We start from the raw sequence: 26,927 nt of genomic DNA on the forward strand, positions 1-26,927 counted from the left end.
CCAGTTGAAGATGCTTTTACATTTTCACACTAATCAACTTGACTTTAACATGTTGGATTTCAGTTTGATTTGCTTTCATCACAAATATTGTTTCCCCCCTCGGCTGTGTGTGTGTGTCTGTGTGTGTGTGTGTGCATGTGTGTGTCTGCACGTGTACTTGAGCGGAGCTGTTTGTGTGTGTGTGTGTGTGTGTGTGTGTGTGTGTGTGTGTGTGTGTGTGTGTGTGTGTGTGTGTGGGTGTGTGTACGCCTGTGTGCTTGTGCTAGTTGTCCATGGCACCTTCATGTCACCCCAACTGTTCTCTTTCTTGGTAAATCACAAAATGTGTGTGTGTGTTTGTGTGTGTGTGTGTGTGTGTGTGTGCGTGTGTGTATGCAAGGAAGGGGGGGTGTTACAAGGACAAAATGAACTAATGTTGAATATTCCGTATTGGTTTTACTGTAATTCTTTTCTAATTCTTAGTTTATTCAATTTCATCTCCTTCAGGCTGGTAGGTATGGAAATGAGGTCTGTTCTTTTTTTTTCTTCTTTTTTTTGCCTGTGTAAATTGCAGCTATCACCTCAAGCCTTTTGAACAAGATTACCCAGATGGCCTTGCGTGGTGTGCCTGAAGTTTTATTTTCCTCCTTTGCCTGCTTTTCCTTCTTGGCTGCAGGGGAAAGGAGAGGGAGCTGGGAAGCCTCCTGAAGACTCTGGGCGAGGCCAGGAGGCAGCAGCTGTGGCAAGGAGAGATCTGGGGGAAGAAGAAGAAGAAGAAGACGAAGTTGGGGAGGGAGCGCTGGGGGGTGGATGAGACTGGTGCAGGAGGCGCTGTGTGCATGTGTGTATGAAAGGAGGGGGCACTAAAATCTAAAGCTGAGAACACCAGCTATTATGAACACTACCCCCTACCTGGCTTGGCTGTCAAGGGGACCAAAATAACCCTTGGAGTACTCAAAGAGGGGGCTGATGGAGTGGATGGGAACAGGAAGAATTTTGGAGGGGGGGGGGGTTGCATTCGTGAACATGTGTTTGGACTGAGGTGTTGTTTGCAGATACAGCACACTGTAAACATGGCATCACCAGTCACATTAGCAATACTTACAATTCAAAATGTCTCGAGTCGCACCCTTAAATACCAGTTTTTTGGGGGGGGTGAAAAGCATGATAAATGGTAACCTCCTGCCCAGGTGATCATTGTTGTGCGAGTGGTGGGATTTGTCATTGGGTTTCCACTCACCGTGCCCTGGACATAATCTGCTGCTGGTTCTCTGCCCCGAGGAAGAATACGATTTTAATACATTAAGGTGGTGCCGAGATAGAGAATTATGCAGAGTTAAAGTGTTCACCTGTTTATTATTCTAACATGCAACAGCCTCCATCCACACTAATCTCCAAAAGAACACACCCCAACTCCCAGATTGCTGATCTTGGCTCGGAGGCAACGGTGAAAGGAGATTCTCACCTGAGATAAGGTGAGGAGAGGAGCGGGAGAAGGAGGAGGAGAAGCATATATCACTTTTAAAATATACTTACAAAAACATGATACTGGAGGAAAAGCTGGTGGGAGACAGTGATCTTCCACTTCTTCATCTAAACACAAGACATGCTACTTATTTAGTATGTGAATATAGTTGTTCACGGTTATATAACAAAACAAATGTCTCAGTGTGGTCAGCCTTTTCCTAAAACTGTTGGATCAAAATCCCTGTGTGTTATTTCAGCAACAGCTTTCTCAGATGCTGCTGCCAAAGAGTCAATAGTAGGCTATCACTGTTTGTTTTCACTCTCTCCATTTGTTTGTTTTGTTAAGGTTTTGCTCTCCATCATAATGAATCACCTTTTTTTCATCTTGTTCTTATTTATTCTCATGGCTGGAGGTAGAATGTGGTGGTTGATGAGGGGCTGAAATGAACTGAGCCTTAGCCTTAGCCCGGGGGCTGGCGCATATCTTAGCATAAGTGATGGCCGACCGGAGGGCTTGAGCCTAGCTGAGAGCGCCCTCAGGACAGCAACTCTGACAGATCATGTATTTATAGGTCTGTTGAAAGACCTCTATTGTGTCCCACATAGCCTCAGAGCATGTCTGTCCTCTGTATTATAAGAAAGCCGCTGGCCTTACCGCTATGATGGATGGGTGGCCCTCGAATGGCAAGCTCCAGAATCATTAGAGCTCTCCTTACATGCAGGTCTACCCATGTGAAAGGCTGGTGCAGGGCGGGGTGCTACCGGTGAGCAATACGGTACAGTTGAGACCTTTTAATCAAGGATAGGTAGCCCTTATTAATTCTCAACTATGAGTGGGAGGGGGAGAGAAAAAGGAGGAATGAAGTGAGAGGAGGGGGCAAGTTTGCTGATGTTTTTTTGCCAAAGGATACATTTGCAATTATCTCAATGGCTGAAAACGCCCTCCAGGCTTTTCCAGCACAGGTTCAAATGTGGTACCTATAGCACTTACAGGCAGCTTCGCTGGTCAGATTTCACTGCTGCTGAAAATTTCACCAAAGCCACACATTCCATCACACCGCCACCGAGCCGTACAGTGTGTGACCACGGAGGTGTAACTGAGCACAGCATATATATTAGGAGATTTTTTTTTGAGAAACTATTAAAAAAAACAGAAAAGAAAAACAGAAACTTACTTGAATATGCTCTGCAGCCCCAAAAAAAAAAAAAAAAAACAGCTTGACTTTTTCTCTGCGCCTAAAGCCTCACAAGCAGAGTGGTGTTTGAGCTGTTTCCCAATCTCATGTTCTTCTGTTACCTCTGGAGTAGAATATAAATGATTCCCTCTCAGTGTACAGTGTATGCCAAGGGGCCTGCAGCGACCATAGTCCGGTCTAAAATTCCTCACTGCAAGCGCACCATAACTCAAGGCCTGACTGATAAATAAACAATAGAAAGTGCAGCGTGTTGCAAAGCACTACCTCAAATCCTCCACTTGGAGCACTGTTACATACTACAGCCCAATCACCATGAGGTGAGAAAAGGGTCTGATGAAGTTTGGCAGATAAAATCTGATAATTTGGACAAAGGAGGTAAGCCAAGTGTAGTCTTTCTGCAGGATACATGTATATAAAACTGTACAAAAAAATGCTGGAAATGCACACTGTCAGGATCTATATTAATTACTCATAAGAGCAGAGATTTATATTTAATGATATAAAGTTAACAGAGTATGTTATTTCCAGCAAATGGGGTGATTCCATGTTCGATTCCCTTTCACTTTTTTGTTTTATTCAATAAGCACTCCATTGATTTTACTTGTCTAAGTCAATTTAGTAGTCATGGAGAGTACTCGCCTAACAGAACAGTTGTATGATGTCAGCTGTGGCTCTGAAGAGGTTTTGTAATGTGGGAGAGAATTACTTCAGTGATATCACTTGAGTAATCACACCTTGGGCGACACATTTCTAGCCACGCTTGCAGCGACAGCAATGTTGGTCAGTGGACTGATCCACCACCCTGATGAAATATGTCAACTGAAATATCTCAACAACAATAGGGTGGGTTGTAATACAATTTGTAGAGACATTTATGGACAGCAAAGAATGAATCCTACACACTATGATTTGCTTTAAGCTGTTTTGTCCTTTTGCAGCATTTTTGTGTAGTACAGCTGTGCTAGTTTTAAGATACAGTTCCCAAATATATAGCCTTATTTCAAGACAATGGTACTAGCATTTGTAAAATATTTCTCCATTTTGACAAAATAACTCTTAAATTTTGTATATCAGATATCTGTAGTTCTTTGGATGAGATATTTTTACCTGTTACAAACAAATCTTAAGAGAAATTTTCCTAACTTTAAGTAATACTTTTCTCATTTTATTGCTTTTTCCCCCTTGTTTTTAGAGTTAACATTTTTGCAGTGCACCCTGTTTTGACCTGGCATCAATATGCGTCTCAGGTGATCTGATCACAACTGGTGTTACGGCCCTCCAACTGTCTTAGAGGCCAACATGGCCAGTCTCATCAGGCAGCTTGCTGACATGTGAGGGTCATTAGAGTGATTAGGCTCACCTGGGCCTTCACAGGCTATAAAAGCTGAGCAAGTTGTTGACTCGTTCTCTCCCCTCCTCCAGCAGACATCCACCCTGCACCTTACTGGATCAGGCAGGAACAGGCTCCTGCTGACTTTTGCAATCCCCTTACTTTTCCTCTCGGTTTTAGGCATAAACTGTACGAAACAATGGACGTAGCTACTGTGATGTCACCCATTGTTTTGTGGACTTCAGTTTTGACGCCTTAAGTTCTGTATTTTGGCTGTCTCCATCTTGGTTTTTGGATCCAGAAGTGACCATATTTGTATGAGAGGGTAGAGGTGTGGAGGAGTGAGGAGTGGATCTGACTCACAGACTGTAGCCACACCTTGTAGACAGCCTGTTACTCAAAGCAGCACCACCCATGAATATTAAACTGTAATATCTCGAAGTGTAGTACTAAACCTCTGGAGCATTCACACATAATAATAAATAATAAAGGTGGTGTGGTGGTACAATTATTGGAGCCCATTCTCACTCCCCACTTGTCAAATACTGCCAGTCATGTCAGTCATATCGCATCAGGCACTGAAAAAGGCATCTTTCGTGATAGTATAATACACACCCAGCAGCAGTAGTTTGTAAGGCTGTTGGCAATACTGTAATATAAAGAGCTACAGAGTCCCTATATGCCGGGCAGGAGTGAAGTTGGGTAGATCCAGCAAACCCAGAACTTTCACCTGGGAGCCCACTATTCACTTCTCGTGTGAATGTTAAGCCAAACCATGATGTTTTTTTAGAAACCTAACCTTGTGCTTTTGTTGCACAAGGAAATAAGCATAAAATGATTTGTTTAACCAACATTTTAAGTGCATTTTGAAAACTTTTAAGGAGCAGAAGCTGTACATTTCCTGTGAAAATGGAAGAGTATTTTGAAAAGACACAAACAGGCGTGAATTGACATGGCATCCCAGAATTTCAACAACAGACGCAGGAGGATACCTTTCGCACATCATATTTAGATGTGAAGGTCCACTAACAAAGCGATGGTGTGTGACAAGTTGGGATGAAAAAACACAAGCTCTTTGGAGTGAAAAGGGATATTGAAACGAGCCGTCCACCTCTTTTGTTTCTTCACTGTCCAGGAAACTGTACTTCTGCTCAAATATCTTGTACGGCCGAACTGACACAACCACCATGGACGTTATCAAAGCGGACTGGGTTACAATCTGTTATACATTAAAAGTGGATTATTACAAGTTGCCTTGGGCTCCTACAAAATAAAAAACTTGGGGGACATTAAGGATTATGTGTTAATGTGGTACTGCAGAAACAAAAGGAACAGGGATTTCTCTTTTTCATGCTGCTTTCTTAAAGAAGTTCAAGCCCGTGATCCCATCAGTGCAGGTGCTGAGCTCCACTTCTTGTATGTAGACAGGCTCTGTTTTACATTAAGACTTCTATAACTCAAGCAAAGCCACTGTGACACATTATTCCACTAGCGAGTGTCCATTTGAGATATTATCCTACCAGCGATTGTCCATCTAAGAACATTTAAAGCCCCAAAGACTGTGCAGGCATTCATCACACAGATGAACTAATTTCTCCACTAGAAATAATGGCGAGAAATATGTGGCCATTATATTATAATAAAGGTATTTATGAGCCTTCAATCTCACAGCCTCACTATGAGATATCTTTGAAAATTTGAAATCAGCTCCTGAGGCTTAGGGAGGGGGAGGAGAGATGGGAGAGAGGGTGAAAGAGAGAGAGACAGAGAGAGAAAGAGAGAGAGAGAGAAATGGCAAGGGAGAGATGTGGGAGTTGTGTTTTGCTTTTTTGCCACGGGTTACATTTATAATTATCTTGCTGGCATAAAATGGCCAAGGGGCTTTTTCAATAAAGGTAGGAGGCACCTACAGTACAGAATATTACCTACAGATCAACACAGAACAAGAGAGAAGGCTGCAGATAGAACAAGACTGAATCCAGAGTACAGAGTACATCATCTAATATGTGTCTTTAGTGAGGACATTCGCTGGGGACAGTGGCCACTGCTTGCACGTTATAGAAGTGAGCACTGTGAGGGCTGATGATTTGAAGACGAGGTGAATGAGTCCATCCACTGACCTTCACTTGTGGTGAGTAAGCAGAGCCCGCGGAGCGAGGGAAAGATGGCCACGTCCACTATCTCCAGGCCCTACGTTGCCTTTTGATGACTGGAAATAATCACTAGAGAGAAAGCGAGTGAGAGAGACATGATCACAGACTCACCACAGAAGAGAGGAGGATCTCAAATTACTTTATTCTCCTCAAAACCCTCTGTCCTCTAAAGGACTGGAAGTCAGCTTCTTAATACCATTCATCTTTTCTCCAACCGGCTGTGTCCGGAGAGGAGGATATCTCTAATTCCTTTTCAAGTCAGTCTGAATCCAGGAAGTGAGAAGAGATAGGGCTGGACAGGGTCTCATTATACTCAGGCTGCCCCACAGGTAACAAACTTAAAAATCACATAGGGTGCACAAAAGTACAGCTGAATTTTAAACTGAATACATGTTCATTCTCTGTCTCACAACACCCTTAACAATCATTTATTTCAAGAAAACATGACTATTTTTTTCATCCTCATCTACAGGGGTTCATGCAATACTGTAGAAAATAATGGACGTAACTACGGTGACACCAACAATTGGTCCGTGGGCTCCGGTTTTGAAGCCTTTAGTTTGTAATTTGGCTATCGCCATCTTTGAATTTTGGAGCCAGAGGTGACCATATCTGGGCGAGACGTTGATGCTGGTGAGGAGCGAGGGTCTGTGGGGACACCTTGAAGACCGCCTGTCACTCAAAGCAACCACCGTTGATTATGTGTAACTTTAAGCCTCAGTAAAATTTAAATGGGTGGAAATTATGAAAATTCCCCCCCATGTACAGCTGTCATGAATGTTGAAATTACTATAGCGACAAAAAACGTTTTTGTACCAGGCTTTTTCTGCTGTAAGTTGGGTATTTAAACATGGGGGTCTATGGGGATTAACCAGCTCCTGGAGCCAGCCTCAAGTGGCCGTTGGAACTGCAGGTTTTCGCACTTCTGTATTGGCTTCATATATCAGCCCTAGAGGAGGCTGTTTGTGTTCATAGAAAAAGAAAAAAACACAGATAAACAGAAGAATCTGATTCTAAAAATCATTAATGGTATGTATCACAGGAAAGAACAAGAAATATATGCTTATTTGCTTTCTTGAATTGAGTTGATAAGACAAGATGATTATCACTTCCATATCTGTGCAATACAATATAAAGCTAGCAGCCTGTTAGCTTAGTTTAGCACAAAGACTGGAAACAGGGTGAACATTAAAAAGAAATCTGCCTACCAACACTTAAAAAATAACTAAAATAACTATTTAACATGTTATGTCTTTGTTTATATGCACACAAACCAAAGTGTAAAAATTACAATACTGTGGCTTTACAGTTTTGTGTCAAGCTATGCTAACTGGCTGCTGGCTGGGACTTTACATTCATAGTAAAGGAACTAGAGAGGCATCAGTGCTCTCATGGCAAGAAAGTTAATAGTAATAGAGTATATTTTCTACAAGTTCATGTATTCCTGTAAAATCTTTGCAAGTTAAAGATATAATATGTAACTTTTCCACATTAAAATGTATAAAAACAACTAGACCAATACTATATTTTTTGTTGAGGTGACTTATATTATCCCAGAAGTTTCAAACAGTGTTCAAAACCAGAGAAATCTACAATTTTCATTAAAGACATGGTCTGTGTCATTTGGTCACCGTCGCCTGTCACCAGTATCATATCCCCTTTGCAAATGCATCAGGGTGGTTGTCTGCCAGAGGCTGTCATAAAGTTGACACGGTCAGAGAGTTCATTTTCCTGTTTATTTTGCTACCACCATTTCCTGTTTTATTTTGTATACTTACCCTTGTTTCTGTCTCCCAGATCCTGCTCCTTGTGTCTCACCCCATCCTAATTTACCTCACCTGCATCTTGTTAACTCCGTTTGTCTGTGTATATAATCCCTGTATGTTCTCCCTCATGTTGGCAGTTTGTTGTGTGTTGCTAGTCTCCTTGTGTATGACCATAGTCTGCCTTTTTGATCTTAGTCTCAAGCCTGCTCCTTGTTTTGATTTGTTTGCCTGAGCCTTTTAATTACCTGTGCATGGACTTGGACTGTCATTAAACCCTGCCTAATCATATCTGCCCCCGTTTGAGCTGTGCATTTTTGAATCCACCATTCTCCACTCCGCTGGTTAAAAGTGTGCTTTTTTTCCCAGTTTTAAGCCACATTTTTGCAATACATTTATTAGATGTTGGTCATTTTTAAGTATATACGTTTTTATTGGATGAAGGATTTTAGTCTTTGAACATCTGGATCATAGTTGTTAGAGAAATAAGTTGAGTAAATGTTAGTGGCAGCTCAATTCTGTGCTGTGCCAAACTGCATTGGAGAATCACTGATTTTTATCATGAAACTGCTTGATTCAGTGTTTTTAACAACATTGTTTTAAATGGGGAAAATACTCACATGATACTGTAGATAATTTGTCTCCTGGTAAAAACCTCATCAATGAACACTGCAGGAATCGTATCCACTAAAAACAGCATTGCTCTGTCTTTTGTTACTGTTTTGATTAAGAGACTCCTACTAAGTGTGTATATTGTACATTTTATGATGGTGGTGTTTTAAATATTTATCAAGTTGTATTTTTTCCATTTGAAATTAACAATACTGACAATTTGCTGAAAACATGGGGGGAAAATGGTACACAATGTGGGTTGAATGTGGGTTGAAAACATTGATCCATGAGTGATACATATTGCCTGTAACACTTGAAAGCCGGGTTGAACTTTTATCTCAAGTCTGCTAACTCTAATAGTTTTAGCTGAGTGTTGATGTGTTTGATGCCTGCTCCATGAATAATTTGATTTTATGATTGAGAGCAAAGCATTGCTGTGTACCACTCACAGTTGCACCTCTAGCCTATGAGAATAACAGTCAGTCAAAAGGGAATCTAGGGCAAAGAGGCCTTGAAGGGGACACATATAGCATAAACCGTAGATAGCCAAAGAAAGTGGAGATTCTGCCAAAAGGGATGAAGACAAGACGACAGGGCTCCGTGTGGGATTTCACTTTGGATTTTGGCCCTGCAGGGATATGTGGAAGCACAACTGACAGGACTTGCGTGGAGAAGTCGGCTCCATTCAATATAACTAAGTAAAGAATGCCCCATGTAGTCACTGATGCACCAGCATAAATCCTCCAAGGTACAATATTGCCTTGGCAAAGTTAGCTTCACCTATCTGGCTGTGGAGAGCTAAAACACTACATAGTGTGAAAGATTTGGTTGCCACTGAGCGCATTCAGGATGCTCGAAAGAATCCTAAGAGGTAGGATGGATGCAGTAAAGTCAAATTTAAGGAATTACCATCTAGCTATGCAGACATGTGAAAGCAGTCCCTTCAGCGATGCAAAAACAGTGAATGGACACCATGACAACTTTAGTTGAGATTTATTTCACATTTTTTTGCTACATTCCTCTTTACTCAAATCTAGGGAGCGTAGGTGGGTCAGTCATCTTAGAAATACTTTATATCCAACTTCATATCAATCTGTGCTACAAGTAAAAGTGGTCTTGGAGTGGGTAGTACAATAAGCTTTAATCTGTTCAGTCATGTCTGAGGCAACAAATTTGCTTTAAAAAGATTCAATGTAAAAAACACAAACACATATACAATGAAAAAATTTACAGGTCATGACTTGGAGGAATATTATGATCCAATTAAATAAGTCCCAAAGTAGCACACAGGGGTTAGTAGTTCATACTCCCCAGTTAGGCAAATGGTGTGACATAATAATTTACTGAAAATTTTTTGAACTGCTGCATATAGGATGGTCTTTGATGGTTAATTTTGATGATACTAATGTCAACAATATTTAATGGAATGATCCAATAAAATAGCTTCCATTAAAGTAAAAAAAAAACAAAACACTTCATTGGTATCACAATATTCAATATCATGTGAAAAAAGATGCTTTGCGGAAACTAACAGTTTATGACAACTGAGGCATTCTGTACTGTAAGCAACACATTAGTGACCTTTTTACAGCGGGGGATGAAAACAGCCAATTTGCCAGTGACACATCAAAATCAAGTCACCGGCGACAAGCTATGCAACATACTACATATGCAATTTAATTTATATGGGTATAATAGAAATCATATTAAACCTAATGTAGGCTCCAAGTTTTAAAACAAACTTTGTTTGGGGATCCAGCGTATATAAATCCTTTTTAAATTGGTTTATGGGGGCTAGACATTCACAAATGTCTTTGCAATCTCAAACTTATCAAATGTCTTGTATCTTCTTATGGCAAAAAAATCTCCTGTTGTACCTCATTTTTATTTTCTAGATGGTTCTTGAGTTTAAGAAAACAAAAACATCAACAAGGAAACGAAGAAAAACAGAGTCCACAGAGCTCTGCAGCGTCAAGCGTTTGGCTGCCACAGAAAAGTCTAGCACCTCCTGCTGCTCGGGAGGTTTCTAGTCCAGCTGCTCCTGCTTTATCCTGTTTGAATTGGATCCTCGCTGACTCGTCCTCCTCAGTTCCCTCCTCAGGACGTACTCGCTGAATTGGGATGAGTCCACGCCTCCGCCGCAGGAGCCGGCGATCTCGAAGCCGCGTTGTTGGAGGCGCTCTAGAACCTAGAATAGGTGGGATGGGATAGAGGGAGGAAGACGTCAGTGGGGAAAGCATCATTACCACCCTTTATTAGCACATATCTTTGATATTTTATGCCACTGATGTGACCTTTAACCTTTTGTTTACTTACTACTTGTCTACGAGTTACATGTTGCCGAGTTAGTGCTAAGTCTAGCATTGGAAACAGCTCTGGGAGTAAGCTGCAACATACGGCCTGTGACGGGAATTTGGATGAGACTTTCACAAAACCAAGAGCCTCTCATTGTGCCTCATGCCTCATTTTCATTGTTTTCTTCTGTACATGTGTGTTTGCCTGCATGTGTGTGTAGTTGTTCCTGATCTCGCAGCCTCGCAGACATCTACAGACCGTGTCCAGGGGGGCTGTAGGATCACATTCCATCGAAGAGGCCCCAGGGAGCTGTGAGGCTTTCTCTCTGCCACTTGGCTCAGTGCGGGCTGCTCAGCAAAACCCCCTCTCCCCATTTCTCCCCAGCCCCCAGGCCCAAGCCTCCGCCAAAACTACAAAGGTCCCCCTACTGCTGGCAGCTCTCTCTGCCCCCCTTCCTTCTCTCAAAACCCCCGCCCTGCCTCCATTAGCCGCAGATACAGCATCCACCGCCGGCGTGCTTTAATAACCAAACAGGATTATGGGCCCTGCCTGGGGACAACCTGCCAGGGAGCATGCTCACTCTCTTGCTTGCTCTCCACGACTCACACACTTCAGAGACGGGTTTGTTTGTGTGTTTTTTGGGAGGGAGATGGAGATTTGACTTCCTCAGATGGAGACACAGTCCAAATCATTGTGAAATCTTTTCAAATATGCCTCTCCTCCATCCTTTATTGATGCGTATCTGAGGATTCTGCCATCAATGAATTAGTGAAATATCAATATGTAATCAGGGAAATACAATATTGCCAAATACAGGCTGAATATTGAAGAGGAATTTAACATGTTTTTATGCATGTAGAAGTTTTCTTTTTAAAGTCTTGTTTTAGCCTAACAAATATAGTTTTGCCTCGAACCTATCACACCTCAGAAAGGATAATAGTGAATCCTTCCATACAGTATACAGAAGGATATCTTTGCAGTGGTGCCCCCAGAAATTTTTCATAGGGGAGGCCAGAGGGCAACAATGAAAATCTTGGAGTGGCACACAAAAACTAAAAGTCATAACTCAATTTCTAGGATTCTATTACACTATTGAAATTTATAAATAGTTGAAACCTGTATCAATATGTGATTTAAGGAATTGTATACACATACATATATACATTGGTTTCTTATTTTACAGTTAATGTTACTAATTATCTGATATGAATAGACTAATAGCAGTGCAATCGACATTTTGAGTTCCACAGCAATCCTATTTTAATGAGTTATGCATGTGTCCATGTTAGACAATTCATTGCTCTTCAAGTAGGCTGGTTATAATGTTCCTTGAAAAGCCAAATATACAGCTTTAATTTGAAGGAGTACATTGATTATAAAGAGCAAGCATTCACTGGAAACAAACCTCAAGATTAGGGGAGACTCATGGGTATCAATACTACTACATACTCTCCATACTCTCATTCAGATATCTTATAAAATATAGCCAAGCATTGGGGCGTTATTTATTCCCCATCCCAACAAGCTATGCTGACATGCTTGGTACCAATGGATGGCCTAGGTCAACATATCAAAAGTGACAAAAGACAGAATTACACCCCCCAGAATTACCCCCCCACTTTGCTTTATTTTGCTGTCGAACCACAAGCCTGTGCAGCCTCAAAAATATTGCTGGTATTAAAGCACTTATGCATCTGGTCTCGGCAGAACTACTATTTGGTAATTGTACTGAGGCTGTGTTATACTGATTTGATCATTGGATACTACAGGCCAAAATATGTGTAGTTTCTTGGCTTTATTTTTATTTTAAATTGAGCATTGATCCAACAATCCTCTAAGACACTCGGGGGAATCATGTTATATCTACTTAAGTGTTCCACTGCATCCTGAATTGCCCACTTCCTCTTTCTTTTTGCCAATTTCCCCCCAGTTTGCACATTCATGTGAGTCTCCAGCATGATTCAAGGTGTCAGCTATTCCTTCACTTAATAGGTTGAAAACCACCATTAACCCATTTGACATCCCTTCTCTGCGGGTTGGCACGAATACCCACTTGAAAGAGAAAGTTTAAAACAATATTATGGATTTAAGTGTAAATGCTTTTCATCCACATGGAACACAGAAAGGCAACTGTGTGCAATGAGAAGACGATATTATGAGCATTGCAAAGGGATGCATGATATTAAAGCTGACCATCTCCCAGCTCCAGAGATGAAGTTGAAATCATTATTCCGGTCAGATCACAGAAAAGTAAAGATGGTGGTAGACTTGTGTAATGATGGCTTGCTAAATTGATGCTTTGATGAACTCATCAAAGAGCTTATTTTTCCTCAAGGCTGTTCTTGTGACTCGATTAGATTAAAAAAAGATAAGATTTTGCAATCAGACATCAGTAAAATTCTAAAAGTCTACAGTGTAACAGCAGATGAAAAAGTTGAATGAACAGATCATCACCTCAGTCAGTTCCTTGGGCATACAACTCAATGTGAAAATATAGAGAAACAGACTTTATCTAACTTTTGAGTGTTTATACTTATAGAGAAATGCTACATAAAACGCTCAGTGTATATGCCCACAGTGTTCCCATTACCTGGACGGAGTTAAGGTGGCAGTAGCCATTGAGTGGGAAGCGGATGACGTGCGTGGAGTCATGGTTCCAGCCAGCATTGACAGAGTTGCACATGACGTCACCAATTTCCGGAAACACGTCTTCAATCAGGGCCTTGTCACCGCTGAGCGTGATCCTCTCGCCCAGGTCAGGTGCAACACGCACCACCAAGCACTCACAAGGGCGCGACACCCGGCCCAGCTCCTGGTCTTGGCGCCAGCGCTCCAGCTCAGCAAGCATGGGCTGCAGCTGGAAGTATCGTGCCTCCTCATACAGCAGACTGTAGTCCTGTAAGAGACGGTAAAGACGGTGTTGACATCTTAGGATATTATGTATATTTTATTATGACTCTGATTTAGTTGAAGTAAACCCAAACTTCACCCAGTTAGATGTGATAATATGCTGTTTCTATGAACGCTAAAATTACTGTGTATTTAAACGTAGTCTGGTAGGTTTTGCGCAGATAATTTTGGGGCTGTTCATGGTTAAACAAAAGGGATTTACTCTTAAACACACAGGTTTATCTATGTAGGGATCCTTTTCATACTGCTGTCAGACACTTGGAACAATATTCTGAGTCTGTCAGCGGCTCAACAAACAAGCACTGTTAGTGGATATGAATTGACCCAACACAAATGCCCTTAGTGGTTACATTGCAGCCTATTCGTAGGTTCCAGCTGCAGCTCTCTTGTTCAATACTGGACCACTTTTAAGAATTTTTGTTCCCATTGGCCACAAAAACATGTTAAAATAGGTCCCAGATCGAAAAACATCCAAGTTACGCTTTAAGCAACGAGTTTTATCATCAGTATCAATTGTTTTTTAAAGAACAGGCATTGGGCTTTCTGTTGGCCTACAGGTTGACAACACTGACCATGAAATGTCTGATCTCTAATTTGCTGTCAACTCGTTACTGTCTCCTGTCTAATAAAGCCTAAGATATGCAAACAATACTTAAAATGGATTACATTAAAAATTTAATTTCAGTACTATTTTAATATTAATCCAGTGACACTTTTTTATACCTGACAAAATTTATGGAGCAAATATCATCACGGTGAATAAATTTGTTACACAAAAACTGTGGGTTTAAAGGTTTACAGACAGTCAAAATGTTGAATATAAAATTACGAAATAAGAGCGTGAGTAGTATGTGACTCACGCTGGGTCATGAGGTCAACACTGGAAAGATTATAATGATTATTATGATTAACAAAACTCTTTCCAACATACTTTGCCAGTTTCATTAATACAATGTTTAGAAAAGGCATTCTAGTTTGAATGTTTTTATTTACAGATACTTAATATCCTAATCATCCATAATCTCTCCTGTTTATTCTATTGTTTTTACATAAAGCTCAGGAATTGCCCCATGCAATCCTACAAAAAACATTTGATGTATATTGCACACAAAAAGAACCCAACTGTAGGTAGGTGGAAGCCTAAATGCAGCTCACAGTGCATATTGCTACACTAGAGAGCAAAATAACCAAAAAACAGAGTAAGCTAATCATTTTACGGTTGTGATTTTCTTTCTAATGTGGATCCAAACCAAAAAAGAAACTCGAAAACCACCGTTCTACATGAACGAGCAATAAACCCAAGCGAAGACACCATTCAGCAGAAATTACAAAAGATCCAGTGTGGAGGAGATATAGAGCGACATGTAACACAGGGTTGCGTGGGGTAGAGGAGCAGATCCTTTACCCGCAGGACTGCAGGGCCTAAATCTCACCACATTCGAGTTTTCTCATGCTCCTCTCGAAATCTACTCAATGTGAATGTGGCCTTAGCGTGAACTTGAGCCTGTCTTTTGTCTTTGCTTATTTTAGCTGACATACTTTCCCCTGATTGAGTCACACTGTGGACAGTCCATCAGATAATGTGGTTATTTGTTTTCTCTCAGGCTAAGTTAAGTAATTACTGACTAAATGACACATAAGAGTAAAAAAAAAAAAAAGGAATGCTAATGTGTCACATACAGTGAGACTCACCCTGGATGGACACTTGGCTTGAGAACACAGAGCGCTGATGAAATCTAGCACATGCAATGTGGTCGAGGGCGCCAGCACATTTATTTATTTGTCTTGATGCAAGCTTATTGTTTTTCTTACATATCTCAAGAGAATCTGAGGCCACTATGAGCTGGAGGGGACCGAACTGCATCTCGTGATGACTAAATGCATTATGATTGAGCTTTGTTTGCCCTGATAGTCTGTCTCCGGCATGGGAACCGTTTTCAGCAATTCAAGGAGGACGGGCGACCAAAGGCATTCCACGGCCTTAGCATGCATTGTGTGTGCGAAGTAGTAGGACTGCTGACTGGCTGATGGGACTTTACAGTTTCTAGGATGGACATCCACTCACTTTGAAGTCGTCTGGGATGAGGAGCTTGGACGTCCTGAGGAAGTTGAGGATGTAGCGGAACATGTGTCCATCCCTGTCAATGAAGTAGTGCTGCTTCAGGCTGTCCAGGACTATAGGCTCTGTGCCATCAAAGAGACGACCAATTCTACCCAGAGAGAAGGGAGGGGTGGGTGAGGCAGAAAGGGAGGGAGGGAGTGGGACAACATGTCAACACTTCCAATCTTAAATTCCTTGATTCTTGCATGCAAAAGCTCATAAAAGTAGTTCTGAACAAATTTTATGCATAATCTTTATACTACTCTTAAGATCGTGTTCCTTGCACCTTGTATAGTCAGAAAGAAAAAGAGAGAAAGAGAGGGCAAAAATTTATACAGTGAAGCAAGAGCATGTGCAAAGGGATGTGACTCACTCATTTTCTCGAGCTCTGAAATGTTTTTCACACCTTCGCACAGACATGCACACATTATGGAGCTCGATACACGCATCAGAGAAAGAAAGAAAGAAAGAAAGAACGGAAGAATGGAAGAAAGAAAGAAAGAAAGAAGGAAAGATTAAAAACAGAGGTGGTCTTAAAAAGGTCAGGGCCAGCTGGTAGCTGGTTGCCTGAGGCAGGGTGCCAGTCACCCTCAGGCCTGAGCTCGCAGCGACAGTGCGGCCTCCCAGCCTCCAGATGGCCCCATGCCCTTTGGCCCTTTAGTGCTGCTGTGACATCTGTCAGAATAACCAAGTTGCTTTTGTCTGTGCACTGCATTCTGCACTCCTACAAATTGTTTATCGCCCAAAAATAACTGCTTCACTTACACAAGGAAACATTCTGTGACACTACCTGATACATGCTGCAGATTTTTTTTGGGGGGGTAGAAGGAGCAAACATTTCATTTATACTCCGTCAAGATATTTCGGTGATTTGACGGGATGTGACATTTGACTGTTTAATGTCACAGGATGACATTAAACATTAAACAGGATGACATTCTGACGCTGACTTATAAAGAAACTCCCTGTAAGCCTCTAGATCTGCCACAACCTCGTTCACAGTTTCAAGAAAAATACTAGAAAAAACTTTATCACCGTCACACACTTAAAATACAGATGCATGATCGAGCAAACTCACCGGGATTCTGGGAATTTTGTTAAGGTGGCCAGACTGCTAGTGTACATGTGCCCGCCCACATCAATGTGCACAGGGGCGTTGGACTTGGTGAGCTGTGCAGGTGTTGGGATGCCCTGGTTGCTCAAGGGAGACACTGGTGACCGTGTGATCATGGGCCTGGACATGCTGGACCTATTATCCTGCAAAAAACACAACACAAGGGGGGGACATTACAGTGCAGGCAGGTAAGACAGATGGAAGCAGTCTGTTTTCATGTGTATATCAAGAAAAAATACACAATTATGACCACAAGGGGCTTTAAAATTAAGATTTCGCTTTTTTAAATTTGGAAAAAACAATTAAACACAAAAATCTTTCAGTAATACAATACACTCCACAGTCAGGAGTAAAAGAGAAGATTTTCTTCTCTGCAAGTTGGAACAGCCTGACCTTGACCTGAATGTTGCCACAATCCACAAGCATCCCACTCCTGTGGGCCATAATCTCCAAAACCAAATTAATTTGGAGCATCAATCTCATAGTCTTGGAAAATGAGCAATAATGACTCTTGATTTGAACACTGTAATAGGATTTGGAGAAATTGTCGCCTGTTAACCTACAAACACCATTAAGGAGACAATTTGTGTTAAGCTCTCAGAAGAAAATTACCCCCACCCCCCCAAAAAAGTTTCAGACCCTGAGTGAAGATGGGGAGAAAATATCCCACTATAGTGTCTGTGACACACAATTACTGCGGATTATGAGAGAATTAGATAATAAAAACATTTTCTGGAGATGATTAAAACTGAAAGCAGGAAACAGAGGGTGCGTGCAAATAGCGTGCGCACTCTTTTTAAGGGCATCTATTCACGCTGCATTCAATAAAACCTAAGTGCCACTTTGCTCCTGAAGCAGCAGCAGAGGAAGAGACGGTCCGACCCCAGTCTTATAGTAAATGTCTTTTTCTCACAACAAACAATATCGGACTTTTACCTGCGCCGGCATCACTGTGTTTGGAGAGGAAGTCACCGAGTGGTCATTTTGCTTGAGAGATGCTGCGGGAAGCGGCTCTCCTCTCACTGCGAACATGAGTGAGGGCTCCCTGCACTCCGCCGCTCGGATCGGGAGCCGTTTGAGGGAAGCGTGCACGGACTCATCCACGGAACTGATTGGACGCGGTCGCTTTCTCGCTTTCTGATGCGTTAAGTCCATGATGTCCGTTTCGTCCATTATCGCAGCGCAGACGTCGTCGAGGTGAGCGGCGGAGAGGACGCGGAGGGCTTTTTTTCACCTGCCAAATGTGGAGAGGCGTGAAGAGAAAAGCGGGATCGCGAGCACACCGGGGGGAGAGCGGCGCCGTGGCTGTCACACGGAGCAGCTTCTTTGCAATGGCTGGGAGAAGTCAAAGCCCCCGACAACATTAGCATTGTAGCGCCTGCGGCTCTTTTGGGCTGTCGCTGTTTCAGTGGCAGGTATCTGCGTCGCATTTTCAGATTAAAACAAATCCTACACAGCTAAAAAAAAAATTAAAATAAATAAAAAATGAGCGTCTGGTTCATGCGTGTGGGGTCAACGCGCACATCTGGACCTGCAGCTGGCCTTTGCCCCCCTTTTTGGAGCTTTGTGTCTGCGCCCTCCTCCTCATGTTGCTGCCCATTGTTCAGCTTTGTTCAGCAGGTCAAACCCACAAAGTTCACAGAAAAAGACATCCAAGTGGTGACCAACCCACTCTGGGCCCCTACATTACACCCTCCACCCACAGACACACATCACTCAAAAGCACCTGACTGATCATGATCTTTACAATCACACAAAAGCAACTCTTTTTATAATATTTGCAGAGTATTTATGTGACCTCATGTACACAAAGAAACAAGTATCAGAACCAGGGGCATTATGGGGGGGGGGGCAACTACCCAGAGGGCTCTTGAAAATACTGGTATAAAAGGTTTGGTTTTCTTTTTAATTTTTACGTTTTTATGTTTACATGCAGTGAAGTCAAGCTGCAGTTAGCTGGATTATGCGGATTACTGTCCTTGTTCCAGTGTTACAAGCACTGGAGGAGAATTGATCTATTGATGGAAGTATGTCCTACTCCACCACGGTAGGCGGTGATATGCCTCCTTTCAGCTAGTTGCTATTGGACCCTCTTACAGTTTACCTATTATGTCACATACAAAACAAGTTAGCAAGTGGCAAAAGGGTTGAATGTCAAACAGTGAAAACATGGATAACTGTTCGGCACTGTACATTTCGTACATACACTACTCTTGATTTTTTGCCTTTGTCTGGTTTTGTTTTCTTCCTTTCTTCTTCTTTTGTTTTTTTCCCCAGCTTTCTTCTATGAATTAATGCTGTTCGACTTTTGGATCAAAGCACACTGAGGGTAATATGGAACATGCAGTTGAACAGTCCAGTTGAGGCATACACATGAAAGAGTAAATTGACCCCCAACCGCATTATCTAGGTGTGTTAGTCTGACTTTGAGAAATTGGGTTTAGTATGATTACAGGTGGATAAATATTTTAACATGTATTTTAAAAGTCCAGTTTTTGTCAGACTAACACAATAATTTGACTTTTTCTAACATCATGTAAACATACTGGGTGTATGTCTGGCGTTAAATGCCATTGTGTCCCTTTGTATCATTCTCTGTCCTCTTTCTAAAATCAGAGGTTTTTGTTGGTCCATGAACGCAGCACAAGCAGAGCTGTCCATGACTTATTTTTTTCCTCCACAGTAGTTTGTCACTCATGGGGTGGATAATTCATCTGTTGTTCTGTTCACAGCTGATCAGATCAAATTGATGGATGAGAGGAACAGCTGTTTGTAAGTTAAAGTAAACTTTTAGACCCAGCAGAACTTCCAGTGTGGAGCAACCCTGTATCGACTACAGGAGACAAACTAACAGTTTAAGAGGTAAGAGGGTGAGGCTGGACCTGGTCTATTGTGTGACATGCCAGCAAAAAAGATACACTGAGATGCAAAAATATGTTAAAGAAATGTATTAAAGAAAATGGATCAACTCATAGTAACGTGCACAAACTCAAATAATCACAGTGATCAAAGAAAGTGCGGTCAACAAAAAATATAGTGACCCATTCACCCTCTCTCCTATCAACCCAACACAGGTGAAAAGCAGAAACTAATACAGATTATGAATTTCACTGCCAATATCCATGTGACCCAACTCTGCATATTCCAATAGCTTTTTCTAATGAGTGGTCCAGCTCCAAAAATCTATTTGTGGTGGCACATGTTTTAATGTGTGGGAAAACCTGCAAAGCAATTAGTGCAATAACTAAATTAAAATTGGCTAAATAAATCAGGTGAAAGACTATAAAATTGTGGATGCTCTCTGAGGCCCCCCTCACCCCTGAAAAGTGCTAAAGCCAAGTGAGTGACTGCTTATGCTGCTAGAGCACCAACGTACACTGTCCTAAAAAAAAGGGAAATTTGGGTTCATAAAAAGAAAAGAAAGAAAGAAAAGGTGAAGAAAGCAAACTGAATTTGTGAATATTTCAAAAATGTGTTTGATAGACACAAGGATCAAGAGAGGAAGGGCAAGGGCCCACAGAGACTGTGACCAGAACATCCCTCCAAAAAAGCAGTCTGCCCCCCACAGAAGACACAAGCATCCTTTTGATCACTCTCTCATTGGCTACCAAACATCTGAGTAACTGTGGCGTGTAAACACCACCTCCGCTGACCACATCAGCATTGCAAAACCACCCTGCTAATGATCACAGAGTATAAAACCAACACCACAACATGTCCAATTGCTGTTAAAAGTACTGCCACAGCACTCTCCTGGGCTGTTTTTTTTCTTCATAGAAAATGCAGGGAATCCACAAATTTTAATAACATTCAGATTAAAATTAATTAGTTCAACCACTGGCCTTAAAACATCCACATTCCTGCTTCTCATTGGCAGTGTGAGTTTCACACCTAGATACCCAATTAGCAATTAAGCTTGCCTTTGAGTGTAGGCCTCCAATGCGGTGTGTGATCCTGGTCTGATTTGCATGCCGCTTGTGCACGCGCTGATAAGCGCAGGCAGCAGCCATACATAGTTTTAAAATTCAACTCCAGAATCCCTCGCAGAAGGCAAAGGGGCCTGGAGGGCAAAAGAGAGAGAAATCACATGGCTGCTCTTCAAAAGGGGACCTGTGTAAGGCAGCCGGCAAAGTGCGTGGGATCACACTCAGAATGCAGGTAATTTGTTCCCTGACTAATTTGTGGAGATGGTGGTGTGTGTGTGTGTGTGTGTGTGTGAGGAAGAGAGAGTGAGTGAGTGTGTGAGAGTGAGTGTGTGCCTGTGGAGAGTAAGTTCTGAAAACAGCTTGGTGGAATTGGATTTCCTCAAAGCCTTGTCATCGCAAAGGTGGATTGAGTGTAAAATCTGTAAGGCATTATGGAAAATTGCAGGGGAGAGAGAAGAGAGAGTGAAAGAGAACTGGTGGTTGGGTGGGTGGTGAAGTGGAGGGGGGGGTGGCGGGTTTGTGAGAAGGAGCTCTTATATCACAAAATCATTCAGAGTTGTTGGAAGTAAAGATACATGTGTCTCTGGCCTTTTCTTTGACCGATGTCAGCATCACATTTTCGCATTTACATTTTTGTCTCAAGGACAGTTCAAAGGTCAGCACATCCTCACAATCCATAAGAAAGCACAAGATGCTCACAAACTGGCCATCAGCTCCACTGCAGATCTTCCTCACCTGCACTTTTCCTAAAGGACCTGTTGCCATTTCGAATTGGGCCAGTGGTGGAAGAAGTATTCAGATTCTTTACTTAAGTAAAAGTACTCATACTACCCTGTGAAAATACTCTGTTACAAGTAAAAGCCTTTAATTGGAAATGGTTATGAAGTAAAAGTAAGTATAATAAGGAAACTGTTCTTCAACCATGAAGAGTGAAAGTACAGAATGCAGAAAAATCTTTGAAAAAAAAAAGCCCAATCTAAAAATTATTTTAAAAACTGAAAAACACCCCCAAAACTCGAAATCATTAAAAAGGAGGAAAAAACTAAAAAATCAAATTTATAAAAAAAAATGAAGAAAAAAGAAGAAAAAGCATAAAACAAACTTAAAATTATGAACAAAATTGAAAATTACACCCCCAAAACTCAACCTTAAAAAATAATTACAGGAATAGACTCGTCAAAACCATTAGCAATTAATTTTCTGTGAATATACTAATTGATTAATTGACCAATTGTTGTATATGTACTTGTATAAACTGTTTAGAATTTAATTTACAACAAACGTCATATGGTATAAAGCTTTCTTATGTTTTTATGCAAAAATCTTCACATTTAAAGAAACCAAAGCTATCTGATAAATGTAGTGAAGTAAAAAGTACAATATTTCCCACTGAAATGCAGTGGAGTTAAAGTATAAATTAAAATGAAAATGAAATAATCAAGTAAAACACAAGTGCCTGGAATTTGTACTTAAGCACAATACTTGAGTAAATGTACTTAGTTACATTCCACAACTGAATTTGGCACAGTGCTTCAAAAGTCTCCCATGCGAGGGCGTTTGTTCCCAAAGTTTCCGTCCTTTGTGAAGCAAGTCTTATGTGTGTTGGGAATTTGCTCGTTTACCAGCGTGTGTCATTTTGTTGCACCACAGTATGAACAAACAAATCTAAAACAGGCACAGTGCATCAAAAAGCCTGGAGTATTTGGGCTGCTCCAGTTACTCCTGTTGTTTTTTCCATCACTGGCCTCAAGTCTTTCAAGCCTTTTATGCAAAATCATCATCTTCTTTACATCTCAAGGAGCAAACACTATAGCTTTGCATCTTTAAAAAGCTAACACAGGGTATATCACCCCACAACTGCTCCCCAAAACTTTAGGAATCAAGTGCCTGTCTGCCATCGCAATATCAACGGCCCTGTTGGGATCAACATCAGCAACAAACTAATTTTCCATCCCACAATGCAGCTCTCCAATGTTTCGACATATCGCACAAGACACAATTAGCATTTCAGATCAGAGCATTAACATTCAGTTGGAGGCAGGCAGACTGGTATTTACATAATCTGGATGGGTTGTCTCTGCTTTGTTGCCTGTGGCCATTTGTTTCAAATGTCCACACACAGACAACTACAGACTTTGGGTTCACTTCAGTCACTGCCGGCTGGAAACGCAACAAAATAACAGGTAGTGAGGCCGTAACAGAATGCTCCAAATAGACTGTGTTTGTCTGGTCAGGTGTGTGTCACTTTGGATTTTATAAGTGGTCACTGAACATTGTATGGTAAAGCTCCCATGTAAATAAATGGGTCAGTCATTATCATTAATGTTTTTGTTTTTTTTTAAGAAATGCACTGACAATATCTTGATGAGGACAGAGAACATTGCCTGACATGTCAATCTCACAAGTCATAACTTCAGGCTGATTATATTTAAAGCCTATTTCTCAGTAAAAAGCAGTATGTGGTGACAAATGTAGTAGTGTTTTCAGTGTGGAAACTACTTTTTTGTTTCAAGTATGGATAAGGAGGTTGTCCTGCAGAAAAAAAAAAGTTACCAGAGGAGAGCGACCTTGCTGACCTGTTCCTGAGCTAAGAGAAATGTGATTTTCTGGATAAACCACTTTTACAACTACAAAGTAAAGGTGGCAAATAAGAGAAATAATGTATCTAGATCATCAAATCTGTGGTAACGAGTCCGCAGAATCAACAATGTCACAAAACTCAAGCCGCTCTGGTAATAATCACTAAAAAAAGCAATCTGAACTGATGCAAAGTTACTGATTTTAAATCCAAACCAGTTCAGTGCTCCATATAACTGTTCCCTGAGATTTATCACAAGCTTGTCTCCTTCAACATCTCTCTTTGTGGAGTTACTGTAGCAGTGCATCAGCATGACATCACAGATAAGGAAGTGTGATCAGCGCTGGGTTGCTGCAGGCTGTTGGAGACAGTGGTGCATGTTCACTGCTGGCACAGAGCAAACTGTCCTAGGGCACAGGAGTGGCATATGAAGTACAATAACAGTATTTCTCTGAGGGGTTCCAATTCAGCAAGAAAAGCACCTTTAACTTGGAACTGAATTGTGTTTTTTAAATATTTATCTTTTAACAGATCAGTGTGTTTGAGTGTGATCTTACTGGGAAACAGATGTACAGATGCTGTGCATACAGTCAAGTAGTGGAGGCGTTTTGTTATTGCAGCGCCATCAAGTGATCAGTCCTGACAAGTCAACATCTCATTCTGTTTATTCATGCGCCCTCTCAAACTGGTGAAACTGGCTTTCATTGCAGGTGACCCAAACTTAGAGGGGTTAGTTTATAATGTTACATTTAATAAACGTCTTTTAAAGTCCTCCCTGCGGCACAGTGACACAAAAAGTCACCAAAATCTGTGTTTTGTTTAGGATGTGATCTATATTTTTACAGTTTAAACTTAATGAAGCTCAGCAGATGTTTATGTACGCATTTCAAGCTCCTATAGGTGAAATAGGACCAGATTATTACTTGGAAAACTATATTTGCCGATTCGCAGTCGGACCTTGGAGTTGATTACGCACGGCGCGGTCAGAGCCAAGAGAGGAAGAGGACAAAATCCGCTCCTATTTCTGTCTCCGTTTACATAAATACGATTCTCTTAACACAGTCACGGCGTGTATTAAAGCATGATTCACAGATTCTGCATTGACGTGTGTAAAAAGGTACATCCTGTCTTACAGAATAGGAAAAAAACGCCTGCGGCAAAATTACTCCACAATGGCGTCTTTCATTAGAAGATCTGGGGCAGCCAGGAAATAGAAACAGTTTCGCGACAAAGACTGGCTTCAAAAAACACTTCGTGGACACGACGAAGGCTGGTTTGAGTAAGTTAGGAGCAAGTTGTGGAGCACCAGCGACACGGAGACGGCGATGTGTGCGGAGCTGAAACGCGCCAGGAGCGAATTCACACGGTGGACACAAGTGGAGTGTTTGCCCGACAAGATCGCAGTGTAATCCGCTGTTCGTTCACACACACGCACCAAAGCTTCGTATATCGCAGCCACGCGAATACATTTGTACAGTAACTGAGGAACAATAGCCAGGAAGTGGTTAAATATTTTTTAAAGAACTGTACCGCTCGAATCGCTTGGCACATGCGTAAAAGCTGCTGCGCCTCAATGTCCCAGTCCACCCAGCCTCGGAAATAATAGCAAACCAAATAAATCTCCGCTTACCTGAAACATAGAGCGGCATAAAGTAGCTTTTTATGCACCTTTTCCCTCCGATTTGGCCCACGATCTGCTTCTCTTCCTACACCAGTGAGAAATGCAATAGCTTGGCTAAGGTAGACAGAACAAAATACAGAGAATACTTGCTCCAGGGCTCCGAAACCCCTCAAGGCAAAGATCAGGATACAATTAGCTCATGTCTCTGCCCCAGTCTAAACCAATCTGCAGAATAAAACTCCCAGCAAAGGAAGAGATCACAGCAGCAGTGCCTCAGTCTTTGTTGAGTTTATGTTTTTATAAAATCAAATAAAGAAATCTTTTTTTTCTTGCATTTACAACACCCTCACTCCTCCTGCCTCCAACTTGCCTCCCTCTCGCAGAGAAGCTGATTTTAATCGTTATGATTAGTTTTGATGTAACGTTCCCCGGGGCGATTGCTACAAATGGATGGAGTGTTTCTTTGCCAGGGAGGAAAAGCAGCAGATGATGATAATTATATAGATTGTTGGTAGAGTCCTTTGATTTTTTTTCTCCTCTCTCCTTCCCCCTCAAACATCTAACCTATCTAGTCTTTAACACATGCCATCCATGTGCAATAGGACAACTTGTTGATGAGCCTGGAAATCAACTTATTAATTTAACGGAGTGTGCTTAATGAAATTCGCACTCCTTTGTAATCTTTTCGCTCTCTTTTTCCTCCCTTTGGACAACCTCCAAATGACGTCGTTGTATAAATAAGCACTTGCAGCTTGCCTTGCCCCAATCAAGTCTGAATCAGTGCCTGGGGGTGATGTGCGAGCTCATTTCAAATGTTCAACCATGCATGATTTCAGGAAGATTGAGGCACTTCTGAGGCTTTTAGATTTACTTGGGGAATGCAGTCAGCAAGAGCAAGTGCACGTTTAAAGTCACTCCTTTTGTGAAATTCCTTCATGTGAACATGCATAAATATTCTGAGTCCAGAGTGCTACTTTGCGCACACAGATGTGACAGTTATTTCTTTACATTCTCACCAGTTATCCTCACAGTCACACACAGTGGAATAAGACTGGGAAAAAACCCGCTTTTGCGCCCCCTACTGTTGAGAGCGTCCACTTTTTTTTAGCAGCAGCCATGAGATCAAATCAGTTCTGCCATGTTTTTGTAACATTAACCAACTTTAAAAGCAGGACAAAAGAGAGAAAACATCCAAATATTTACAAACAGACTGAGTATTTTAATGTTTGTCCAGAAAGAAAACTGAGTCCAAGTTTGTTCTCAAGTTCGAGTGCCACGTGAGGGACCAGTGACTGATGGATGCAAGCACACAAACAAAAGCATTTTCCAGTTCCTCTCATCAAAAGAGTTTCCCTCTCACAGCATCTTTCTGAGATGATAAACAGAATTGTTTTGAGGAAAAGCCAGCTATCCCCTCCATCCGATCCAAGGGCCATTAAACTTTCCACTTATTTGACCAGTGTGTCCCACAGGAAAACAAACACAGGATTAAAGTGTTACTACGGAGTTATTTGCCCCAGAGGTTACTGGCTGGCGCAGGATACACCCAGCCCCAACTATCATCCCACACACACACATTTTTATGCCATTAGTCTGACAAACTATAGTGAGCACAGAACGCCCCCAGGCCTTAAAATCCCATGCGTTACCCATTTTCCACACAAATGGAGCCCATTCACAATGGCATCCACTCACTTCAGTATTCAAAATATGCATCAGATGTTGTTGAAGCTAACCAGAGGTGATCTGAGAGTGCATGTGGTGTTTGATACCAAAAAAACAAAGCCATTGTTCTGATGCCGCTGCATGTGGAAGGGTTAGTATTTTCCTTGGATCCAGACCTAACTGCTACAGCAGCAACAGCAGGCGAGCGCTGGCTGGC

At 41.6% G+C, this 26,927-nt stretch overlaps 1 protein-coding gene across 2 annotated transcripts; it reads right to left on the minus strand.

Moving 5' to 3' along the window:
• Positions 1-9,476: 9,476 nt before the first annotated feature.
• Positions 9,477-25,472, minus strand: kctd1 (potassium channel tetramerization domain containing 1). 2 transcript variants are annotated; one of them, XM_042497961.2, is made up of 5 exons: positions 25,055-25,472; positions 16,885-17,063; positions 15,771-15,915; positions 13,386-13,691; positions 9,477-10,688 (listed from the first exon to the last, which is right to left on the minus strand). In XM_042497961.2, the coding sequence occupies exons 1-5, from the start codon at positions 25,061-25,063 to the stop codon at positions 10,527-10,529; spliced, it is 801 nt and encodes a 266-aa protein (XP_042353895.1). In that variant the 5' UTR covers positions 25,064-25,472; the 3' UTR covers positions 9,477-10,526. The 2 variants fall into 2 exon arrangements, with proteins under 2 accessions (XP_042353895.1, XP_042353894.1); XM_042497960.2 differs by lacking the exon at positions 25,055-25,472 and adding an exon at positions 17,857-18,698.
• Positions 25,473-26,927: the final 1,455 nt, after the last annotated feature.

This window comes from Plectropomus leopardus, chromosome 12 (assembly GCF_026936395.1).
Source record: "Plectropomus leopardus strain MGB_pleo_1.0 chromosome 12, ASM2693639v1, whole genome shotgun sequence".
NCBI lineage: Eukaryota > Metazoa > Chordata > Actinopteri > Perciformes > Serranidae > Plectropomus > Plectropomus leopardus.